At 38.4% G+C, this 24,886-nt stretch overlaps 1 protein-coding gene across 3 annotated transcripts in view; it reads left to right on the top strand.

Moving 5' to 3' along the window:
* CDK13 (cyclin dependent kinase 13) overlaps nt 1-24,886 on the top strand; it is a 70,845-nt gene that overhangs the window by 26,810 nt on the left and 19,149 nt on the right. For all 3 annotated transcript variants that reach the window (XM_039336729.1, XM_039336728.1, XM_039336727.1), the window contains 3 exons: nt 13,193-13,382; nt 18,089-18,145; nt 22,616-22,717. In XM_039336729.1, coding sequence (XP_039192663.1) covers nt 13,193-13,382; nt 18,089-18,145; nt 22,616-22,717 — 349 coding nt within the window. The remainder of the gene's footprint in view (nt 1-13,192; nt 13,383-18,088; nt 18,146-22,615; nt 22,718-24,886) is intronic.

Here is a 24,886-nt window from a genome sequence, read left to right as displayed (position 1 = left end):
GATTGGGGATAATTGCCTTGTTAACCTCCTCCCGTTCACTTTTCTATTGGGGTAACCTCGATAGCGCATCATCTATGAAGTTTTTTCTGCCTGGTATGTACTTTAGAGTGAAGTTGAAGCAGTTAAAGTACTGTGCCCATCGCACTTGTTTTGGGGACAATTTGTGGGGAGTTTTCAGTGCTTCTAGATTTTTGTGATCTGTCCATACTTCAAATGGCACCTTGCTCCCTTCTAGATAGTGTCGCCAGTTTAATAGCACCCACCTAATAGCAAAGGCCTCTTTCTCCCAGATTGCCCATCTCCGCTCACTTTCAGTAAATTTCTTAGAGGTGTAGGCACAGGGTTGCAGGACCCCACTTTTGTTCTTTTGCAGTAATACAGCTCCAACTGCCACATCGCTGGCATCAGCTTGAATCACAAAGGGCTCTCCTGGGCAGGGGTGCTTTAGAACCAGTTCAGCAGCAAATAGTCTCTTTAAATTTTCAAAATCTGTTTGACAGCCCATTGTCCATGCTAGTGGTTGGCCCGGTTGTGGCTTCCCTCCTCCTTTGCCTGTTTTGAGTAGTTCTGTAAGGGGTAGGGCAGTTTCGGCAAAAGAGGGGATGAATTGATGATAAAAGTTGGCAAAACCCAGAAAGCTCTGGAGCTGTTCGCGAGTTTTTGGGGGCTGCCATTTGATTATAGCTTTCACTTTGGCTGGATCCATTTCAGTATCCTCGTTGGAAATTCTGTAGCCAAGATAATCTAATCGGGTCTGGTGAAGTTCTAAACAGGTCTGGTGACAATTTGGCATAAAGCTTGGCATTCAATAGTTTCTTTAAAACTTCTCTCACCAGCTTTATGTGATCAGTCATATTCGTGCTGTATGTCAGGATGTCATCAAGATACACCAAAACCTCTTTGTCAAGTGATCATGTAGGACCTCATTAATCAACTGCATGAATATGGCTGGGGCAATTGATAGTTCCCCATGGGGCAGTTGAAGGCAGTTTTCCACTCGTCTCCCTCCTTTAGTCTCACCCTGTAATATGCCTCTCTCAGGTCTAATTTAGTGAAGACATTTCCCTTAGCCAGATGGGTTAATACGTCCTTTAGGAGGGGGAGGGGGTATTTATTTCCCACACTGGCAGCATAGAGACCCTTATAGTCTACGCAGAGACGAAGAGACCCATCTTTTTTCTCTTTGAACAAAACGGGCTCCAACGGTAAATTTGGCCCATTCGATGAACCCCCTTGCTAGGTTTTTGTTCACGTATCGCTGCATCTCCTCTATTTCGAGGGGGGACATAGCATACATTCTTAGGAGTGGAAGTTTGGCTTCTGGCACCAGTTCGATAGAGCAGTCATTGGGTCTGTGAGGGAACAGGGCATCACATTCTTTTTCACTAAATGCCTCCGCCAGGTCCTGGTATTCATTGGGGATGATTGGTTCACCTGGCAGCGTTGAGGCAGCCATGTGCGCTCGCTCATCGGGTGGCCTAAGGTGTCCCGCAACATCAGTTGAATCAGCGGGAGGTTTAGGCCCTATAGATAGTCTCACAGTTCTCATTCCTTTCTCCCACCAGATAAACTGCTTCCATTTGTCCAACCAGGCTAGCCCTAGTCTCAGTCATTTTTGGAGCCACTAGGAAGCGAATAAACTCCCAATGCGCACCTACTTCTAGGCGTAAGGGCTCGGTTAATTGTGTGACAAGAGTCCCTCCCATCAGGGAGCCATTGGCTTGCTCAAACCTCACAGGTTTGGAAAGCTGTTTGCCTGTATGCCCATTTTCATGGCAAACGGCAGACTAATAATGCAGCAGGTGCATCCAGAATCAATTAGCACATTTAAGTCCATTTGTGCCCCAGACTTAGGGATTATAAGTTTGGCGGCCAGTGAAAAAGGTGGGATTTGTCGACTCACCACCGGGTTGTTCTTTCCTTCATCGCTGCTGTCAAAGGAGGGTAGAGCAAGGGCGGGTCCACCTGGAGTCTCGGCGTTCTCCTGCGTGGGGGTGTAATCTGGGCAACAGATTCCTGCATGACCTGGTTGAATTTCTCTCTCGTCAGCTGCTGGACATGTTTCCTTTTGTCTGCTGGTTCCGGTCTGCTCTGTAATCGGGGGTAGGGGACTGGACAGTTTGCTGCTCAATGTCCTTCCTGTCCGCACCGGAAACACTTAATTGATGGGCCTGTAGGTGGCCTGGATCTCTCAGCCATTGCAGTAGTTGAAGGCTTTCGTGGGGGTGATTGCTGTTCGGGTAGCTCTAGTTGCTGCTCGGATTCAGGTGGAGGAGGCTTCTTATAGCGGGCGAGCTGAACATCTAGCTTCACCACTGCCTGGTACCATTCTTGCAGCTGATCAGGTACTCCTCGATAGATGCAGGCTTGAGAGAGGTGATCGTCTAATCCCTCTATGAAGTGATGGATTAGGGATTGCTCTGGCCATCCCTCTATTTGACCTGCTAACTTGCAAAATTCTCGCACGTACTCCAGGGCAGGCCTGCTGGCTTGTTTTATTTTGTGGATTTGTTTTCTTGCCTTTAGGTCAAGAGATGGTTCCTCAAATCTTTCTCTCAGCCCTAGGAGGAGGAGGTGTGGGTCCTCCAATTCGGGGGCTTGCTCATTGTAGAAATTGTTCAGCCATTCAGATGCTTCTTCCTCTAGGCTGCATGCTATCACATCAACCATGGCACCTGGATCTGGGTAGAGATAAGCCCAGGCATTCAAATGAGAGCGTACTTGGTTGAGGAAGAAAATCAGTTTCTCCGGGTCCCAATCAAAGGTTGCTCTAAAAGGGGGTACAATTACAGCCTGTTGGCTGTCGCTGCTGGCCCCATCCTGGTTGCTGGTTCATGCTCAGGGGTTGCACTTCAGGAGTTGTGGCCACAACTGTTGCTGTAAGTTCCTCAGTGGTTGCTGTACGTTCGGGGGCAGTGACCAAGCTCCTTGCTTCTGCACTACCCCAAGCTGTTGTAAGGCCTCTATTAGCTGTGGCAAGCTCAATGCTGCTGATCCTTTATCTGTGGGAAGTGCCAATCTGCCCATTGCTGCAGAGGCCTCAGACTGGGATTCCCTCTCTTGTCAGGGCTGGAGTTCCTGGCAAGGGGAACCAGGATCTTATCTACAAGGGAGGGGCTGTAGGCTTCTCTCTGCAGGAATCGGTTTCTGCTTTTCACATCTGGGGTTTGAAATCTTTCCAGTGACTCACCCAAAGCTTGAGTAGCAGGCCATTTGTTAGCTCTGTACCATTCTGCTTTTGAAGTCTTTGCTCCCAGCTGGGAGATCTGCCAGAATTCATCTTCCCACAGCATGCTGTCTGTTGTTTCCTCCTCTGAGTTATCAGCAACTGCTGGGTCTTGAAGCAAACTCACTTTTTTCATGATAGATTTTTTCTTCCCTGAATCTTTACCAGCTCCTCTAAGCCTAGAGACAGCGGATGGAGTTCAGGACCCCAGGTCGGTTGAAAAGGATTTGAGATCTTAGCATGATGTCAAGGTTCCGACTAATGAAACACTTCAAAGAAGTTCCAGGCATTTTATCCTAAAAAGTCTTTTTATTCATGTGACAAAATGTCAGTACGGCATGATGAAAGGATGCTAAGATCTGAAATCTCCATCCCCCGAGCAGTTATTTTTGCTAGCATTTCCCCTCCCTTATTTTGCTGTCATGATTTATGTTCTCCAATTAGTTTGAAGGGCAAAGGTTCTCTTCCGTTCCCTTTCACGGACTTTTCTCTCCTCCCTCATTTTCATCTGAATTAAACTCTAAAAGTACCAGACAATTCTGCATATTTTATCAAAGCAAGAATATTCAATATTAGCAGCATTGACATAAGCATTAACATAAGTAAGTTCCATATATCCATCTTAGATAAAGCAAACAATTTTTACTTGAAGATGCTTCAGAAATGAAAAACGTGAGATAAAATTTCATCCATGGTCTTTTAGTGATGCTGCTGTTGTACATCTAAGTAGCTCTCAACTGAAGATATAAAAATATAACAGAAAGCTAATTTGGTACCAGGCTAGAAATCAAGAGGTTTTGGGTCTCATCTTAGGTATGAAAGTTGCTTGGGGAACTTTAGGCTACACACTCTCTCAGCCCAACTCAATTCAAAGGGTGGTTGTTGGGAAAATAGGAGGAAGAAATATTAGATATGTTTGCCATCTTGAATTATTTATAAAAATAATAAAAGCAGGTTAAAACATATTTTTAAAAAGTGCCATCCATGGCCATAGTAAGGTTTTCCATCTCTGCGATAAATGAATCCATTAATAAACGTATATGCTATTAAAAGTATGCTCCAAACTTGGCTTCTGGTTCATCACGCAGCTGCCATGGACAGCTGGGAGACTTGCTCTCTCTCCCCCGTTCAGTTTTGCATCGCTGGGGGGCCCTGAAAAGGGCCGAAAGTCACCCCGAAGAGGCGACCAGCAAGGAGGAGCTTTCACTGGATTGCGGGAGAGCAGCAACTCTCCCGTCAGAGCAGGCCATCCCTCCAAACCGGCGGACGAAAGGACCGGGCATAGAAATATGGCTTGTCCCTAGGCTGCTAACAGCCGAAGTCATATTACCATCTGGCAACTTCAAAGCAGTGTGGACAGGACTGGGTGAGGTTTGCCTCTCTTACATCCTAATTACTTAATTACCTGCATAAGCTGCTAAAGTACTTTCCCCCCTATAGTGAGGGAAGGGAGATTCTAGCCATCCCTCCAGAAACAACGGCAATCAACCACTCGGGAGTTTAAAATGTTGGAAAAATATTGGGATCCTAATTGGAATTCTATTTCCTAAAATTGGTGGATTATAAGATTTGTAACTTTCTACTCTCTATATTTTTTTTTCCTCTGATTTTCACTCTAATTACTATTGAAGATTTGGGGGTTTTCCCCTTAAAACAGTGGGGGGGGGGAACTAAAAGGATCCATCTAATTCTGAGACGTAATCTGATAGTGTTCAAGAGACTTGTTGACAGCTTTGAAAATAGATAAGATATAAAGCAACCTTGAAACATCATCTGCAAAAAACTCAGCTCAGCTCCCCATTTGGTGGACTTTCTGACTGTAAGTTTCTTTTTTTGAGTTTAATATACTACAATGGAAGAAAAACAGGAATGGATTTCTTATACAGAGGAAGTACAGGAACAAATTCTTCGTATGTTAAAAGCGATTATCCAAACTTTATGTATAAGTCTGGATATACAAACTCAAATTATGAGTTCAACCAAATAATTATGTATACCCATGGTGGCGAACCTATGGCACGTGTGCCAAAGATGGCACGTGTGCCAAAGGTGGCACGCAGAGCCCTCTCTGGGCACACACACCATCACCCTAGTTCTAGGCCTTCAGCTGGGTTTTATAAAAACTTTTCACTTTAGGCCTCCGCCACCGTGTGCAAAAAAAAAAAAAAAAGGTTCAATCAATCAATTTCAACCTTGCGGGGAAAAAAAAGATCTCACAAAGTTGGAATTGATTGATTGAACTTTTTAGTCCCACCCAGTCTGCCGTTACCACTGCAGCCACGCCCACCCCAATGGGCCATGCCCACCCAATGGGCCACGCCCACCCGGCACCCGATGATACATAAGGGAGTTTTGGGTTGCAGTTTAGGCACTCGGTCTCTAAAAGATTCACCAACACTGATCTATACAGAATTCTATAGAGAAAGTGACAGAAGACTTAGATACTCAACAAATACAAACAATGGAAAGCACAAAAAAGAAACTGATAATAAAGAACAAGGAAAGGACTTTTCTTATAAACCAGAGGAATTTGAAGATAAAAAAGAAAAACAGATGAAAGAGACGATAAATACTTTGGGACAACTGCATCGAACTGGAAAAACAAAGAGACTACCAGCTAAATCAACTAATCCTATTAAGAAAACATCAACTGGACGTTCTTATCAACATCAAACAATAGCCACAACGATACAAGGAGATTTTTTTTTTATTTTTTGATGATTTAAAAGCAAAGGTACGAAAAAAGATCTGGCAGAGAAAAAAAGCTAGAATAAGATTGAAAAAGATTGGGGTTTTGATCTATACATGAGATCTAAAATAGAATATATCTAAATGGATAGAATATGTATTCTGAACATATTGAGATAAAGAAAATTTTGGTCACATAAAATCTAGACATATATTGAAATAAGAATATTATACTATCTTATTAGATTGATAAGATAGATGGTAGAATTTATATATAAGGTGTGTATTTTAAATATTAGAATATATGAGGAATTGTGATGAAAGGAATTGTGTTTAATTAAAAATCTGGAAAAAATAAATATTAAATGTTTAATTAAAATATTAAGGGAAAATTAACCATCAGGTTACTGATTGGCTAAAAGTTTGAATGTTTACAAATAACTAAGATTTGAATTTAAGATATTGTTATGAATTGAGACAAAGGTTAAGTAAAACTTAGAAGTATAAATACTAATAATTAAATTAGTATATGGGTTTGTGGTACAAATTGTGATTTATTTTTATTTTTTATTTTTATTTTTTTCTCTTTCTGGAAAGGAAGAAAGAAAGGAAGTAGAAGGAAGAAAAGAAATAAAAATTATTAGCCCCAAATGTGAGATACAAGACTTAGAAATTGGGATCATTTAAAATCTGGAAATGATAAAGATTAAATGTTAAACTTAAATATCAGTGGGAAATTAAAGTTAAGAAAAACTTACCAGGTTATTGTCTAAAAGGTGGAATGTCAAATTAATTAAGCTATGTATAGACTGAAGATTATTAATGAATATTAGAAAGGTACTTTTTGTTTGATTGATAGAATAAGAACTGTATTGGTTCGAACATGACAGTAGATATTATTGGGGAAAGAGAGGGAATTAGTTGTTGTAATACTTTGAGATTTGTACTGATGATATTCAAATGTAATGGAATTACTATGCTCAGCTGCCACACTACTTTTCAAATATATAAATGTAATATTGTAAAATTAATAAAAAACTTGGGGAAAAAAGTAGGCTCCAAACTTAATAGATATGAATTCCACAGGCTTAAGTTCCTGAACAGTTTCAAGGGATGCAGCAGTACATAAGAGATAATATACAAACAGCAAGCATATACCTAAGAAAGGAATATTTGAACAGTACTGCATTTATTCATATCTAATCTATCCCTGTGTCTAGATTTTTAATATTCTGTGCTATGGTTCTCTTGTATTTAAGTAAAAGAATTATTTTGCTGAAGTGAAGCAAAAATATAATCCAACTTTTTAATCTCACTATAAAAAAACTTTCCACCTTTTCCATGATGTAAACATAAACAAAGCAGTATTTATTTATTTGAACATACTAATACTATGATTTTAGAGATTTTACAAATTATAGGTTAAAATTGGAATAATATATCTTTAGCCTTTTGAACCCAAGCCAGAAGACTGAAATATTACTGATTTTGCGCCATCTATTTTCCTCCCGATTTTGCTCACAAACGGTAATAGGTCAATTTTTTATATATTCAAAACAGCCCTACAGAATTCCACCTAACAACTTGTGCAACCTTTAGCTTGGTTGCACCCATTATTTTCAGAGCTGATGCTGCAAAATGATAGTTACAGAACTTTTTAGCAATTTCAACAACATTAGTCTTTATTTCTGGGACACAGAAATCTTTGGCTAGGAGGTGCATCAATGAGTGCTACTACCATATGTTATTAGCGTGGTAGTTTCTTCATGTTGTTCTAAATATCTTCTCATTTTGGACACATTTGCAGCATTGTCTGTGACCAAACTGTGTATTTGACATTTGATTTTACCGCCGCATGTTATGGTAACTTTTGCTGCTATTACTTCTAAGTATGCTGAAGTATCAATTTGTTTCTGCGAGGAATACATTCCCTTTTTCTGTTGTTATACAAACACCCATCAAGACTTAGGTTAACAATTTTACCTTCTAGATTTGTTGCACATTGCATAATTACTTAAACATATACTTTATCCAATAGTTTCCCTGCAACATCTAATCTACTTGATGGACTGTATCCTAGTCTCAGTGACTGAATCATATTAACGAAGTGTGGGTTGTCAAGTAGACAGAAAGAAGAGTTTGTTGCATAAATAAACTGAGCAATTTTTTCATCAATTAACTCTTTTTCTAATCTGCTGGTTTTTAATCACAAACTTATCTATGGTGGTGGTTCCAGATGGTTTCTTTCTTTTAGATAAAAATACAGTCACCTTGAAATTGCTTTTACTTAAATTTTTCATAGCTCTTTTAAAGAAATTGTGAATTAGAAATTGCATACATATTGTAAAATTATGAGAGGTTTTTGCCTGTGACATATTAATATTGCATTTTAATAAGCACAATTAATTTCTTTGTTATTCCAAACTCTTAAATGATTGCATCTTGATAGTTTGGGGCATGAGAAAACAATCATAAATGTATGATTCCTTTATCTCTCCATTACTTCTGATTGCATTTCTAATATCTTGGATATTGATTATTGAAATATCTTGGATATTGAAAATTGATTATTTTCCCCCTTCTTATCCCAATTAAAGAGATTCATTGATCTATGACATTAAAAAGTTTGTTAAAAATTGGAAAGCAATTGGAAATCAAATGTTTTTTTTAAAAAAAATATTAGACATTTTAACAATTGTAAAAGATAATGCAAGTATCCATAAAAGTTCTGATGCAACTGAAAGCTTTTTGTCTTTTCTTATCTCCTAGCAGTCAAACCCAAAAGTTGACTCCTATCTTGTGGTTTCCTCATGAGAGGAGGCAATCTCCCAACCTCTCCTTATCTGGAGCAGTTCAAATCTTTTTGAACAAAAGTGTTTCTTAAAAAAAAAAAAAACTATTGTTAGAGTTAAAAATGTTTTACACATATCTACTTTTTATTAACTGTAATTTGCTATGCTATCTGTGCTAATATACTTGTTTCATACCAGTCAAAATATAATCAGTAGAACTTGAGTGCCTTGTGTGTTGTATGTTTCAGATAAAAAAACTCAGAGCGTTTCAAGTATTCTATCATAGGAAATCTGTGTACGTTTAAATAATTTTGGTTAAAATCAATTGTATTTTATTTTCCAGACCCAGAACAGTTGTTAATTAAGAATGGAAGTGAAAGCTTCCAATTGTCTCCTCTTGGCCATCTGGAAGGAGGAGGATAGGACTGTGCAAACCTGAAGTTTGCTATGGCTTGTTTCTTTTTCATACACATGTTTACAACAGAGTACTCTGAAGTTGGAATACAATCTTGATTGTGCCTCCCAGATCTGTTTAATGGAAATAGAAAAGAAAATAAAAGGTGCAAAATACATGTAGTGGACTATCTTAAGTGAGTTTCTTAAGTATGTATTTGCTGATTTACTGTCTGGAAGAACTTATTCTGACTATTTTAACTATTTTGATGAAATTCTTGGGTTTGTCAAAATACAGTAGTGTACACTGAAAGCATATGTTGTTAAGTTGGGCTTATGCATCTGTTTTTGATTAAATGAAAGATTGGCAAGGAGCAAGGAATTGTGGTAAATTTTTATTTATTTATTTATGCAATAGCAATAGCACTTAGATTTATATAGCGCTTTACAGCCTTCTCTAGGCAGTTTACAGATTGGCAAGGAACAGGGACTTGTGGTAAATTTTTATTTATTCATTCATTCATTTATTTATGCAATAGCAATAGCACTTAGACTTATATAGTGTTTTACAGCCTTCTCTAGGCAGTTTACAGAATCAGCATATTGGGTCCTCATTTTACCAACCTCGGAAGGATGGAAGGCTGATTCAACCTTGAGCCAGTCAGGATCGAATTCCTGGCAGTGAGCAGTGAGTTAGCATGCAATACTGCATTTTAACCACTGTGCACCACGGCTCTATGCATTGATACATATACATTGTATTTAGCATATGGCATCTATAATGGTCATGCAATCACTGATATACAAATTTAAGTAAAGCATCAGCATACAGATAGTCCTCGACTTATGACCACAATTGAGCCCAAAATTTCTGTTGTTAAATGAGACACTTGTTAAGTGAGTTTTGCCCCCATTTTACAACCTTTCGTGCCTCAGATGTTAACTGAATCACTGCAGTTGATAAGTTAGTAACTTGGTTGTTAAGCGAATCTGGCTTCCCCATTGACTTTGCTTGTCAGAAGGTCGCAAAAAGGGGATCACATAAACTTGGGACAGCAACAGTCATAGATATGAACCAGTTGGCAAGTATGCGAATATAAATCATGGGGATGCTGCAAAGGTAACTGTGAAGAATGGTCATAAGTCACATTTTTCAGTGCTGTTGTAACTTTCAACAGTCACTAAATGAACTGAGGACTACCTGTACATATACATATATGAATAATATAATATAGGAGATAAAATATTAAATTAAGATAAAAAGTAAATTCATAGACTTATCTTTCATAAAATAGGAGAAGAGAGTGATGTTTTCAGATGGCTTAGTATTTGTCCCCCAAACATTTCTCTTTAAAATAATGTGTGGTGATGGTACAGACTGGAGTGGGGAGAATCTTGGATCTTTCTTGATACATTCTGATGAAGAAAGCAGTTTACTACTTCCTAATATTGTTTGGATTTGTTGAACTATTTTTGACTAAAATGTCCAGAATTTAAAATTACAGAAACGTGTAATTACAGATTTTGAGTTTTTATTCAAACTTGAAAAAATCCTTAATGTCATATATCTTTTTATTTTCATATTGCAATAAGGACTGTTCCCCAGATTTTGATAAATTCCAAGATGGGAAGTGGGCTGGAGAGTAGGGGGTATAAGGTAGAATTTATTCATGTTTAATCAAGGGATAATAATAAAATTCAGAACTATTTTTCTGGAACTTGAACATACAAATGGGTGATGTTGCAATAGCTCTCTAAAATGAGAAAAATCTTATGTTGTTCAAGTAAAACTTTAAGTGGAGGTTTTTTCAATTTAGTGAATGATTGTTTTATCCTCACATGGAGGCAAAAGATTGATACTGTCTGAAGAGAAACTGGATTACTTATTTTTAAACAAAAATAATATAGTTAGTATTTTAATTTACAAACTGATAGATCTAAAATTGAAAGCTATACTTTAGAGCAGTGGTTCTCAACCTTTTTAATGCCGTGACCCCCAACCGGTCGTAAGTCGAGGATTACTCAACCGGTCGTAAGTCGAGGACTACTCAACTGGTGCAGCACCGTTTGCAGAATGGGACTTTTGGCAGGCTCAGCAGGGCAGAGACAGCCTGGACAATTCCTATTAGCTTTTGAAAGCCAATAGAATTAGACTCTATTCAAGAGAGTCTATTCTATTGGCTTTCAAAAGCCAATAGAATAAAAGGGAGTAGCACAGCTAAGGAAAAGGGGGAAAAAATGGCGGACTGCGTTGTTTGGCGACCCCCGTGAAATGGTCGTTCGACCCCAAATGGGGTCCCGACCCACAGGTTGAGAACCAGTGCTTTAGAGAATGTTTATTTCAGTCCATTAGCTATCCCCAACTATGTAAGCTACCCTGTCTCTTAAATATAAAGGATATAATGCTATACTGTTGAAACTTGCAAAAGAGCCATTTAGTAATATTTTATGATTAGACACTATGGCCGATTTTCTAAGGTAACCACTGAGTCAATATTTCATAATCTGCTACATTGGGTATTATGTGAGGATTTGTAGTAAGTTCGGATGCACTCTTTTCCTGATGGCCGTATAAGATGACTTGGATGAAACAGTATACTTTATTTGGAGACATCTCCACTGAAATCTTTAACAAAGGTGTTAAATATTGTTAAATTTGTTAAAGCCAATAACTTTAAATTTAATAGTTGTGCAGTTTGTTTTTCAGAGACTATAAAGGAAAGGCTACTTAGTTTACTATCTTGCTATTGCTCTGTATGTATCTGTGTGTGTATAAATACAGGTGGTTCTCAACTTATGATCACAATTGAAACCAGAATTTTTGTTGCTAAGCAAGACCGTGGTTAAATGAATTTTGCCTTATTTTATGTTCTTTCTTGCCACAGTTGTTAAGTGAATCACTACATTTGTTAAGTTAATAACATGGTTGTTAAGTTAATCTAGCATCTGACTTTACTTGTCAGACAGCAAGATGGAAAAGGTGATCACTTGATTTCAGAACACTGCAACTATCATAAATGTGAGTCAGTTGCCAAGCATCCAAATTTTGACCATGTGATCATGGGCATGCTGTTATAACTTTGAACAGTTACTAAATTAACTGTTGTAAGTCGAGGACTACCTATACACATAAATATTATTCTATTTGATATTATTTTCCAGGTAGTCCTTGGGTTTTTATGGCAGTTTGAACCAGAATGTACATTCAAAATGTAATGTCATGTGACTGTATTGCTTAGTGAGAGAAGTCCCAGTTGCTACCTCATTAACTATAAAGAGGCAAGAATCCTAGGCAAAGTGCACCAGGCAAACATTATGGAATGGAGGGGAATGCATGGATGCCACTTACAGTTGCTATGAAATATGGGTAGGTTGGGGATCACAGGCAAGTTGAATATGTGACTCTGGGATCTCATACTCTGTAATAGGCTCCTTAGGAATAAAAATGGCAAAAGCAATTTACAGGAACAACTTGCAGCCTTATCTGCTACATTTTCTTTTGACTTTGCTTGTGGGAAGCCAGCAGGGAAGATTACAAATGATGGTCATGTGATTGTGGGGCAATGCAATTGTAAGTCTGAGCTGGTTGCCAAGTGCCCAAATTGTGATCCCATAAACATGGGAGTATTGTGATAGGCAGAATTTTGAGGATTAGTCCTAAGTACTACTGCTCAGTCCCTTTGTTAACTTAGAATAGTCATTGAATAACTGGTTGTAACTCGAGGACCACTTGTATTTTCCTTGTTACTTTATCTCAGTTTTCTTCCTTCAATCCATCTTACAAATTCTTATTTTCCTTTTCTTTTTATATTTATCATTTTTTTGTGATCTTATAAATAAATTCTTAAATTAGAATATATTTCGTATGTTTTCCTATAATATTTAAGATGATTGATGAGATAAGGATATGTAAAAAATTACATGTCCTCTCTTTTCCTACAAATATTCAGGGAAATTACATTGTGTATATATTAAAAAAGTGGTAATATTGTATGAATTCTGATAGCTAAGCAAGATTTATAGCTATCATCTGAATAAACAGTAACATTCTTTAAATAAAACTAGATATATAAATTATCTTAATTTCTTCCAGGTGCTTTCTACCTTGTATTTGAATATATGGATCATGATCTCATGGGGCTTCTGGAATCTGGCTTGGTTCATTTTGATGAAAGTCATATTAAATCTTTCATGAGGCAATTGATGGAAGGCTTAGATTACTGCCATAAGAAGAATTTCTTACATCGAGATATTAAATGTTCTAACATCTTATTAAACAACAGGTAACTATCCAGTTTTTAAAAAATATATTTCCAAAATTTAGAAATGAAAGAAAAAGTAGTTTGTAAATTCATTTTCAAATATAGTAATAACATTTTATTGGCACATGTAATGCACTTTTTTGTTAAATCTACTGAGATACTGAAAATTATTAATGACTTCAGCATTTCATTTATTTGAATGCATAACTAATATAAATCTAGAGTTCATTTTAGGCGTACTTATATTTGGAATAGATATATTGAAAGCAGTGAGTTTAAGTAAGTCATGATTAAACAATCAGAATACTTTTAGGCTAAATCCCATAAGGCTTCTACAGAATCCCTCTGGTTTAATTTTAAGATTAGAGATGTTAAATATCTTCCATAGGATCAATAAATTATGACAAAAAAACACATTTCCCGTGGGTACTGAATTGCTGCATTTGAGTAGTAGGATTGTGTTTTTCATTTCCCAAGGAACCTTTTTTTTTCACATGTACATAGTGGTACATGCACATAGAGTTAGATTAATGACATACCGTGTGTGTGTGTGTGTGTGTGTGTGTGTGTGTGTATCAATAAAATATAGAAAAAACGAACACCAGGATAGAAGTAAAAGAAAACTGCAGGCCACTTTAGCTGACTGTGTTCAGCAGGTCAGCGGTTCAAATCTCACCGGCTCAAGGTTGACTCAGCCTTCCATCCTTCCGGGGTAGGTAAAATGAGGACCCAGATTGTTGGGGGCAATGTAAATATATATATATATAAATACATTGCTTACTGGTGTACACCACTTAGAGAGTGCTTGCACTTAAAGCGATATATAAGTCTCATAAATAATAAATAAATAATACAAACAAGTTTGTAAATAAAAGAGTTACCAAGCTTTCATCGGCCCAACTGCCGACATCATCAGAGTTGGAATGGTAGGTGATTAGGGGGTTTGGTAACTCTTTTATTTACAAACTTGTTTGTATTAAACAGGTTTGTTTTACTTTTATCCTGGTGTTCATTTTTTTCTATATTTTATTGATATGTGTATGTCCAGGATTTGCATTTTTAATGTTATTAAGGATATGTGTGTGTGTGTGTGTGTGTGTGTGTGTGTGTGTGTGTGTGTGTATATTTGTTTTCTGAGGTTTTCGCGGGTATTTGTTCCAATTTTACGCGGGAGAAAACCCGAACAACCAAAGACCTATATATATATATATATATATATATATATATATATATATATATATATATATTCTGAGGTTTTCGCGGGTATTTGTATGTAGGTCTTTGATTGTTCGGGTTTTCTCCCACGTAAAATTGGAAGTGTCTTGGCGACGTTTCGACGAAGTCCCATTCGTCATCTTCAGGCTGGTGCTTTCAGCTTTGTACTTCGAGGAGCAATGTGTGGTCTTAGCTGTTTCTTCCTTTTAACTTCCTTTTATATATATTTTGAGAGAGGTAGTCAAACACCGGGATAAATAAAAACAACTGTTTAATAAACTAACAACTGTTTGATAAACTTAGCTTTCATCGGCTAACTGCCAACGTCATCAGAGTAGAATGCCAGAGGTTTGAAAGCCTGCTCATAAGACTGGCAGTTTATGTGCTCTGCTCATAGAATGCATTACTGGTCTGCCCGCCCTAGCTGACCGTATTACTTTTAATAGTCTTGCATCCATTTGTATATTTGTAAGTTCAGGGATCACCGCCTCTCTTATTGCAGCTCTCTTTGCCTGTTTTGGGGGGTATCTGGGTATACTTTACTGTAGGATGATCCCCCAGTGCATCCTGTCTTGTGGCCATCCTTTGTTGTGAGTGTGGCACTCCGCTTCCCATCATTGACTCCTGTATGAATTGTGCTGGGGATTTCTCCCCTTTTACCAGTCATATTTCTTTGCTGTTGTATGAGACAGCGGTTCTGGTCTTGCATAGGCTGTACCCGTTGTACTCGCTGTGGGTTGTTGCATTGTTGTTCCCACTTCCTTAGTGCCTGATAAGCAGGCAGTAAATCTATGTGGCGATTAATTGAATGTTCATCCGACAGCCAAGCCTCCTTCAGTAATCGGCCACCTTTGGAGACATCCTGTACGATGGCCTCCGCCCCGGCAAGGTCGAACATGTGATTGTTGTTGGCCATATGGACCCACATCTGCGAACGTTGCTCATGTCGTTTAATGGCCAGTTTGTGTTCATGGATTCTAGTTCCAAGCCGTTTGGTTGTCTCCCTTACATTTCACTATATATCACTGAAGATCTTTCTTCATTGGGGAGTGGATCTTTGGGGCGCATTATTTTGGCACGAAGGGTTTGATTTGGTTTATGGGCAATACTAATGTTATATGGTGCCAATATTCGTGCCATCGCCTCTGATACCCCATTGAAGTATGGCAGAGTTGCCCATGTCATAATGGTGCTTGTGTGTTGTATTCTGCGAGGTTCATATGGTCTGCTGTATCGTCTGATGAAATCAAATGGATAGCCATTTTGTTTGCAAACACGGTATAGATGATTCCTCTCCTCAACTTTTGCCCTATCCGTGTTGCAGTGAGTGTTCACACGCTTAAATAGTGTTCTGATACAGCCTATTTTGTGTGACATGGGATGATTACTCCTGTAGTGTAAAATTCTGTCTGTATGCGTTGGTTTTTGGTGGACGATAGTGTGGAGAGTGCCATCAGGCTGACGGCTGACTAGGACATCTAAAAAAGGAAGTGTGCCATTGATTTCTTCCTCTGCTGTAAAGCAAATGTCTGGGTAAACTGAATTTAAATCTCTCATGAACTTGGCGCTATCTTGCTTTTTGATGACAGCAAAAGTGTCATCCACGTATCTAACCCAAAATTTGGGGTGATGCATGGACATCACTTCAGCTTCGAGCTGTTGCAGGACCACCTCCGCAATGACTCCCGAAATTGGGGATCCCATCGGCGTGCCTTTCACCTGCTCGTAGATGGTGCCCTGGAATGTAAAATATGTTTTAAGGCATAGGTTCATGTTGGATGAGGTCCTCGGTGCAGAGTGAGTCCTGATGTCGCCCTTCCTCTTGTTGTAGGTGGCTCCTTATTACCGCAATATATATATATATATATATATATATATATACACACACACACACACACACACACACACACACACACACACACATACACATATGTAGGTCTTTGGTTATTCGGGTTTTCTCCCGCGTAAAATTGGAAGTGTCTTGGCAACGTTTCGACGAAGTCCCATTCGTCATCTTCAGGCTGGTGTTTTCAGCTTCGTGCTTCGAGGAGTAATGTGTGGTCTTAGCTGTTTCTTCCTTTTAACTGCCAGTGGGGGTATGAACTGATTGGGTAGGAGCTTGGCTGTGTTCTGATTGGGTGGAGGTGTGTTCTGATTGGTTAGGGGCTTGTGTGTGCTCTGATTGGCTGAAGGGTTGGCTGTGCTCTGATTGGCTGGGGGAGTGTTCTGTTTGGGTGGGGGCTTTGTTGTGCTCAGGTTAGTCTGAGTTGCAGGGGGGTTTAAGATGGTGGGCTGCCTTGCTATTTTTTGGCTTCGTGGTCGTGCCTCATCTTCATGGTGGGTGTCAGTTTGCTTCATGTATGGATTGGAGGGGTTTAAAGTGGCTAATGATGCAGCTGTGGTCTGGCTTCTGGTTTGTGGTCGTGCCTCATCATCAGTGTGGCTTTGGGTTTGCTTTTTGCGTGGATGTGTGGTGGTGACATCCCGTGTGGTTTTTGTGAGTGTGGGTCTGGTGTCATTCTTTGTGTTAGGGAGTTGTTTGTCAATAAGGGCGGGTTTCCAAATGGCTGGTAGGCGGGAGGTATCAACTCGTTTATTATATATATATTGTGGCAGTAATAAAAGTATCCGAACACCAGGATAAAAGTCTTAAACCAAAGCTGTTTAATCTACAAAAAGTACTAAGCTTTCATCGGCCAAACTACCAACATCGTCAGAGTGCAAAAACGCCAGATCCGGGATTTAGTTTATATAACTGGCCGCCTCTGTGCTCTAACCCTTGAATGGGTCATTTGTCCACTCATTAGTACCGGCCATGCTGTTCTTAAAGGGCCCGTGCTTGTCAATGCATCCATAGCTTCCAAGGTTGCTCCCCTGGTGTTTTATCCCGGTGTTCGGATACTTTTATTACTGCCACGATACGTGTATACCCAGGATTCTTGTTTTTAACATTATTAAAGACACACATACACACACACACACACACACACACACACACACACACACATATAGACACACACACACATACATACACACACATATAGTAAATTCTATAGTAATTTTTAGAAATTCTTTTCTGCTCTATGAATATTTATTATATTTGTATTTTCTGTGCTTTTAAAATATTTTAGGTATATAGCAGTTTGAGAACTAGTTAAAAAGTGGCATGTAGTAGATATTAAAAATATTGATAATTGCAGCATTAAGTTATAGAAATCAATGGATATTTAATCTTATATCATTACAGTAAAATGTTTTTAAGTATTAAAATGATTTATTACTTTTTAATGCTTTATTTTTCTCATTTTTGACTGCATATTTGTAGCATCTAAATCATGAGAACAGAACTCATGTGTGAAACTTAGGTTTTGAAGTTTATGCATGAGGACTGAACTGCAAAGAGTTTTGTGTGGGTCCAAGGCAAAAAAAAAAATCCCTTAAAATTGAATTAAATATAATTATTATGGACATTATTCAATTGTACATTAAACAAAATTTACTGTTTCCATTAGAGGGCAGATCAAGCTTGCAGATTTTGGTCTTGCTCGACTGTACAGCTCTGAAGAGAGGTAAGTTTAATATTAATCTAAAACTATGTGTCTCTGTTTTGGAAATATTCTGAAAATATCTTATAAACAAAACTTTAAAATGTAATAAAAGATGCTGAATTTAAAAAAAAATTCTTCCATGACCTTTAAGGATGTGTGGTTATACTTATTATTTTAATGTTTTCTAATCTGAATTAAAATTTAACATTTAATTTAAACATTTTAATTTTAAGTTGGTTTACACCAGATTAGCTTCAAACTTATCTTATACTTAAGATAGCTACTTTCAATCAATGGATTTAAATTAGCAAACATTAATTTATAGTTCTTTTTATAGGATTTTTTTTCATAATATGAAAAGGAAGCAAGAAGAACATGAGTTCTTTCAAAGTAGTTCTTTTTATTGCTGCTTGCCTGTAGACATAAATTTTGCCAGACTAAAACACTTATCTCATAACTATTAAATACCAAAGATTTTATGCTTCTTAGCTGGAAAAGAGTCCCACCTTTCTGCGACTGGCATGTGTTCCACCACAGTGATATCTTTATTTAATATTATCTAAAGTGTATTGCACAGTTTTGTTTAATTTATTGTAATGGCTTTGCACAATAATTAAAAAATGTATACCTTTTTGGCAATAGTACTTCAGATGCAGTGTAAAAATCTGAATACAACTGGAAACATGAATCCTTGATTCTTGTAAAATATAAATGGAGATAATTAGTTGGTAGCACCAGTGCATTAACTCAATCGCCTAGTTATCATGAAGATACAGGTAGTCCTTGTTTAGTGACTGCCTTGGACTGTGACCTTTCACAGTTGTGACAGTGATGAAAAAGTAACTTTGGAACCAATGCCTGCATTAATGACAAATGCAGTATCTCTCTTAATTATGAGTTTTCCATTACAACCAGTTAATACCTGTTGTCCTGTGTCTAATCTCTTTTGTTTTTCCTTTACTCCACTCTCACAGAGTGGGAGATTACCTAAAGAAGCTATAATTTCCTGAGTTGTTTTTTTCTGCATTGCAGCACATCCCTAAAAGATGCTTGATGGCAAGTTAACCAGCTCAGCTTTGTGACCTTATTTAGTTTGTTAAAACAAAACCAATTTCATACCAAGGAGTGATTTTTTTTTGCTCCTAAGGCAAACAGTCTGCACCAAAACCGTCATTTCTGTGTATATTCCTCATAATTTGCCTGTTCACTCTCTTGCAATCCCTTCATCTCTAATAAATATATAAATAAGCATAGAATCTCTTCTTGCTAATTATGCCAGTGCCAGCGTGATAATTCCAAAGGTCAGGGGAGTGCTGTAAGATTTGCTCTTTTACTCTGCTTCCTTGTGAATCTAGTTCTGGAAATCTTCCCTGCTGTTTGGGTTCATTTGGCTGTTTGGGTTCATATCCTTCTGATTCTCTAAAGGAAAAAAAAGCTCAAAATTGTAAGCACAATAGTGATTATATTATTTTTCACTTAGTGATTGATTTACTTAGCAAGCAAGTTGTGAGTCCCAATTGCAGTTTCTAAATGAGGGCTGTAGTAAAAATCTTTCTGCATTGGACCACTGTACTAAATTTACTACATTCTATTGTGTAATGGAATATTTTTCTATGTATCATAATATAAGACTTTTTAGGTGCAGTCTTCTACGTAAAATACCATGTGCTAAAAAACAGTGGCAAACTCTTAAAGAATAGGGGCTCATTATAATATAGTGGTAGCTTCATTTGTATTTCCTAAAATTGCTGTTGATCTCAGTAGTGTCAGGCTATCATACAGTCATGTTGAAGTAAAATATGACCAACAGTCTGACTGATTTTGTACATAGCATAGGATGCCATATTGGCTTTTGCTTTGGGTAGCAAAACTTGATTCAGCCCTGATCTTAATTTGAAAGGAAACCTGACCAACAGCAGTGACATCCAGTGACATACTAAGACATCCTTTTCTGAGGTCAGAATTACTCTTCCATGGAAACTGATTAAGGAAATAATACCAATCATAGACCACTCAGTTACTTTGTATAAAAATGTAATTGCATTTGAAGAAAGTGCTATTCTTTTTTAATTCTTTTTTATTGAGCTTTTATCCATATAAATTTTCTTAAATCAGTCAAATAAATATAAAGGGGGAAATGGTGAATACTGAAGTAATCAATGCCTTATGGAAATAACTTCAAGAATCTGGCTGAAGACAAATACCTTGATATTCTTCAAGTTGACAATATTAGGCACACGGAAGTCATAAAGGCCAGAAATGAATACAACAGTGAGAATGAGGAAGATCTTAAAGTTCAAACTCATACTATCAAGCTGATTAACATCCGGGCAATTGCACTATATACACAGATGGAATGGTGAATTAGATTCATACAGAACAAAAAAAACCCTGGAAAATAATGACAATGAATCATGCTCTTTGTCAATGCGGTGATGTTGACAGATTCAGCTTTCCAGGAAAAATAAGTGCACATGGAATGTTGTAAGTACACTAGACAGATGAAGAAGAGTAAAGGGCATTGGAAGAATATCTGAAGGACAATGAAGAAGATGCACTGAAGCTAGTATACCAGGAAGGCTTGCTGAGGCCAAACTGGCCTAAAGGAAAGACTAAGTGAGTAGAAAATAGTCATGGCAAGGCAGACTATTACACAGCCATTATAGAAAAAAAATAAGCATAGCAGATAACAACACATGACAATGGCTAAGAATAGGGAAAAAAAGAGGGGTAATTTTGGCCGCACAAAATGAAACCTTAAGAACAAATGCATACAAAGCAGAATTGAGTAGACAGCCACAGACAGCAAATGAAGGCTCTGCACAGAAATGGAAGAAATAGTGAACTATCTAGTTTGCTGTTGCAAGAAGATCACAGGCTGATTACAAACAGACAGAAAATAAGAAAGACAAAAAAGTTTGGATAGTGGACATGGAGACAATAGAAGAGAAGAGAAAGAACCTGGGGGGGACACAAAGTACAAAAGCCTGTAAATAGAACGACAGTGGCAAAAGAAAGGAAAGGTAGTACCAATAATAATAGGTGACTTGGATGTAATCCCAAAATAACTGAAGCATCACTTGAACACCATCAGCATTGACAAAGTTACCATTGGCCAGTTGCAAAAGGCAAATTTATGTGGATCAGCTAACATCCTTTGACAGTACCTTTAACACCCTAAAACATCAACACCTGGCCATCCCAGGTCCTTGGAAAGGACTCAATAGGTGGATAAAAATGCCAATTCCAGTATAAATATCTGACTGACTGTGTGATTAACTATAATATATTTACTTCATCTCAAACTGTCAATTACTTCATGTTAAACTGTTGTAGAAAAATGTAAAATACATAAAAGTTAGTTATGAAGCATTGATGCAAGTTAAAAATTGGAACTTTTGACTTGTACAGAAAACAAAAAGTGAATATCAAAATAATTTAATGAAATGGTGAACAAAATTCTGGCAAGCAAAAGTATTACTTGTAATGTAACTTACATCTACAAAAGATCATGGGGAAAGTAGATAAAGATAAATCCTGACAATGACTTAGAACTGGAAGATTTAAAAAGAAACTGAAGGCTTTTAATATGTTTGCTCAAAAACAAGTTTTTCAAATTAATGTTGTCAAGGCCAGAATTGAAAAATTGTCAAATGGCTCAAAGTACAAATTGTGTAGTAGGCAATAGATGCAGTAGAACATATATCCAGCTCACATGATATGTGATCACAGTTATAATAAATGACATAAGACAGTTGCCAAAATTATTTACTGGAACACCTGCAAAAATTATCATGTGCCAGAAATGAAAAATTGGTGGGAAAATATAATTGAAAAAGTACTTGAAAATAGCAGGTTAAAATATTATGGGATTTCAGAATACAAACTGGTGCATTATCTGACTCATAACATATTAGATATAACTGTAGTTGAAAAGAAGAAACTGAATAACTGATGTAACAATAGCAGGCAATAATAGAACAAAGGACAAAAAATTGGAGAACATCACAAAAGATCACATTTTGATCTGAAAATCAAAATGGAAAGTTTATGGCATAAATGGGCTGTGGTAGTCCTAATGTTTATTGGCATGGTACTTAGAGAATTTACGCATTGACATTTAAGCATTCAATCTGTCAGTTACAAAACATCATACTTTTTGGATCTTGCCAATATATTACAATATCCTAAGTTCTTGTGAAGAATTTGATTCATATAAAGATCAACATAAGCTAAAAAAAATGGTTGCTTTTATTTCATGCTGTTGTGTAGAAAATAATAATAAAATGTATATTCCACTTGATTCCCAATAGATTAGTACCAATTTAGGAAGATAAATTTTGGGAAAGAAATCTGTAATTCTATTGAAAAGTAAGCGTGAAGGCTATATATAGGATGATTTAATTCATTTTGATAACATGATTTGGAAAAATGTTTAATGGGAAATTATGTTTGAATACAAATGCAAAAATATTCTCTTTTTTTCCCCAGTCGCCCATATACCAACAAAGTTATCACTTTATGGTACCGTCCCCCTGAACTTCTGCTAGGAGAGGAACGATACACACCTGCCATTGATGTTTGGAGCTGTGGGTGAGGCATTTTTTGCTAATGAACTTTATGCAGCAAAGTAATTTGGAAAAAGGTACAGATCATGTGGTATAATGTTTTAAGGGTACATTTGAACCAGAGACCAGGATACATTACACCATAGCAGCAATTGTTTTATTGATAGTGCTGGAGATTATCTCTAGATTGTCCTAAAAAGAAGTGCAGTCCCTGTTTATTCTTATGCACGTAAAATGTGACTGGATACAACAGCATTACCATGTTTCCCTGAAGATAAGACCTATCCAGAAAATAAGTCCTAGCATGATTTTTACATGTGCACTTAATATAAGCGTTACCCCAAAAATAAGCCCTAGTTAAGACTCCGCCCATTCTGTCCCACTGTCTGGTTGCACAAGGTGGGACAAGGCAAGGTGGTGAGGAGGTGGAGCTGCCCCATGCCACCACACCTGTTTACCTCAGGGCTCCCATGTCCTGAATCTTGCCTTGCCTCACAGCGGTGACACCAACAGCCCTGTCCAGTAGGAGCCCATATGGTGCAATGTGCCAGTGCTGCCACCATGAGGCAAGGCAGGTGGGGAGCTATCCCATGCACCCTGCAACTGCTTACCTCGGCCCCATAGCCAGGCCTCCCACATGCCACCACCTGCCTCGCCTCTTAGAATTCCAGGGCTAAATAGTACAGAGGTAGAGGGGCAGATGGGGCAAAGCTAGTTTACCAGATTTATTTTTTAAAAAAAGGTGAGCGGTGATTCCCTTTCTTCTGCACAAGAACTCGCAGAGCTGTGGCCCGGACCGAGTATGGTGCCCCAGCCCTTTGTTTACAAACCACACCTCAGGTAGCCTCCTGAAGTGGCCCCTGCTTCCCACTTATAGCTGGCGGTTGGCTGGGTTTTCTTTCGTCCTTCAGGACAGAGAGAGCAGCATCTCAGGCCATGGTCATTCCTTGGCAGGTTCCATTCGCCCTGCCTGCTTGTCGCCCCCTCAACACATCCACATCTGTCCTGCAAAACAGCCTCGAAGTCACACTACAAATTTTGTTTGTAGGGTGCAGGGATTGAATCCGAGTTTTGCTCTTAAACTAACATCTCCCATGCCCGGTAGATCTTGATCTCTTGGGAAGATGTCACACTGTCAACCTCCATCATCTCCCCCCGCTCCAAAAGTCAGCATGCATTTGCCTACCTCGGTGACAGTGGCTGAGATTGATATTGTGGCTCGGCTCCAGGTTCCTGGAGGAGAAGTAGAGCAGGGCCTTGAGGTGATAGCAGCTGCACTTGCCACCCACTGTGCTTCTTCAGAGGGATGTTAGCCTTGAGCCATACCATATTCAAGTTGGCATTAGTGAGTATCCGGCACCAGTGCTCGGGAGTGGCTGCCAAGAAGACAGTGGACAGCCCCATGTAGCTGTTGGGAATGATGCTGGTGCTGAGCCGAAAGAAGATGAGGCTCTGGAAGGGGTCCATTCACCTAGGAAAGCGATGGCTTCATCATAGTTGAACATAACTGGTGACAGGCAGGCAGGGTGAATGCAGAATGGGGAAAGCAAGAGGAAGGGGGCCGGCAGCATCACAGCTCCCAAGTGATCAAGATCAACTGGGCATGGGAGATGTTAGTTAGGAGCGAAACTCCTTCTGGGAACTAATAGGTAGTGAATTTTCCTCAGCCAGTGTGAACAGGGACTGTTTCTGCTTGGCTTAATCCTTGAAAGACTTTCTATCTGGAGTTCTCAAGTAAACTGAGACTATTCTTGCCCTATGTCAGAAGGGGGAAAGATTTTCCTTTATGACTACTACTTTTTGATTTTGTCTACCCAACATGAACTCTGCTTACTCATGAGTAAGCGGTTTCTCATTACTTGTGACGGCTGGGTCAGAACACTAGCACTGGCAGCAGTTCCTGCTGGCCTGGGCGAAGGAAGGCCAGAAGAAAACCCAGCCAGCTGCTGGCTGTAAGTGGGAAGAAGCAGGGGCCGCTTTAGAAGGCTGCCTGTGGGTGTGGTTTGTATACAAAGGGCTGGAATGCCACACTTGGCCCGCCAAAAACCCTAGACCGCGGCTCTGCAAGATCCTATGTGGAAGAAAGGGAATCACTACCCACCTTTAAAAAAAAAAAATCTGGTGAACCAGCTTTGCCCCATCTGCCCCTCTGCCTCTGTACCATTTAGCTCTGGATTTCTAAAAGGCAAGGCAG

This window comes from Crotalus tigris, unplaced genomic scaffold, assembly GCF_016545835.1.
Source record: "Crotalus tigris isolate CLP2741 ecotype Arizona unplaced genomic scaffold, ASM1654583v1 scf7180000017666.379230911805:20528666, whole genome shotgun sequence".
Classification (NCBI taxonomy): Eukaryota; Metazoa; Chordata; class Lepidosauria; order Squamata; family Viperidae; genus Crotalus; species Crotalus tigris.
This window is presented reverse-complemented; position numbering and strand designations above follow the sequence as displayed.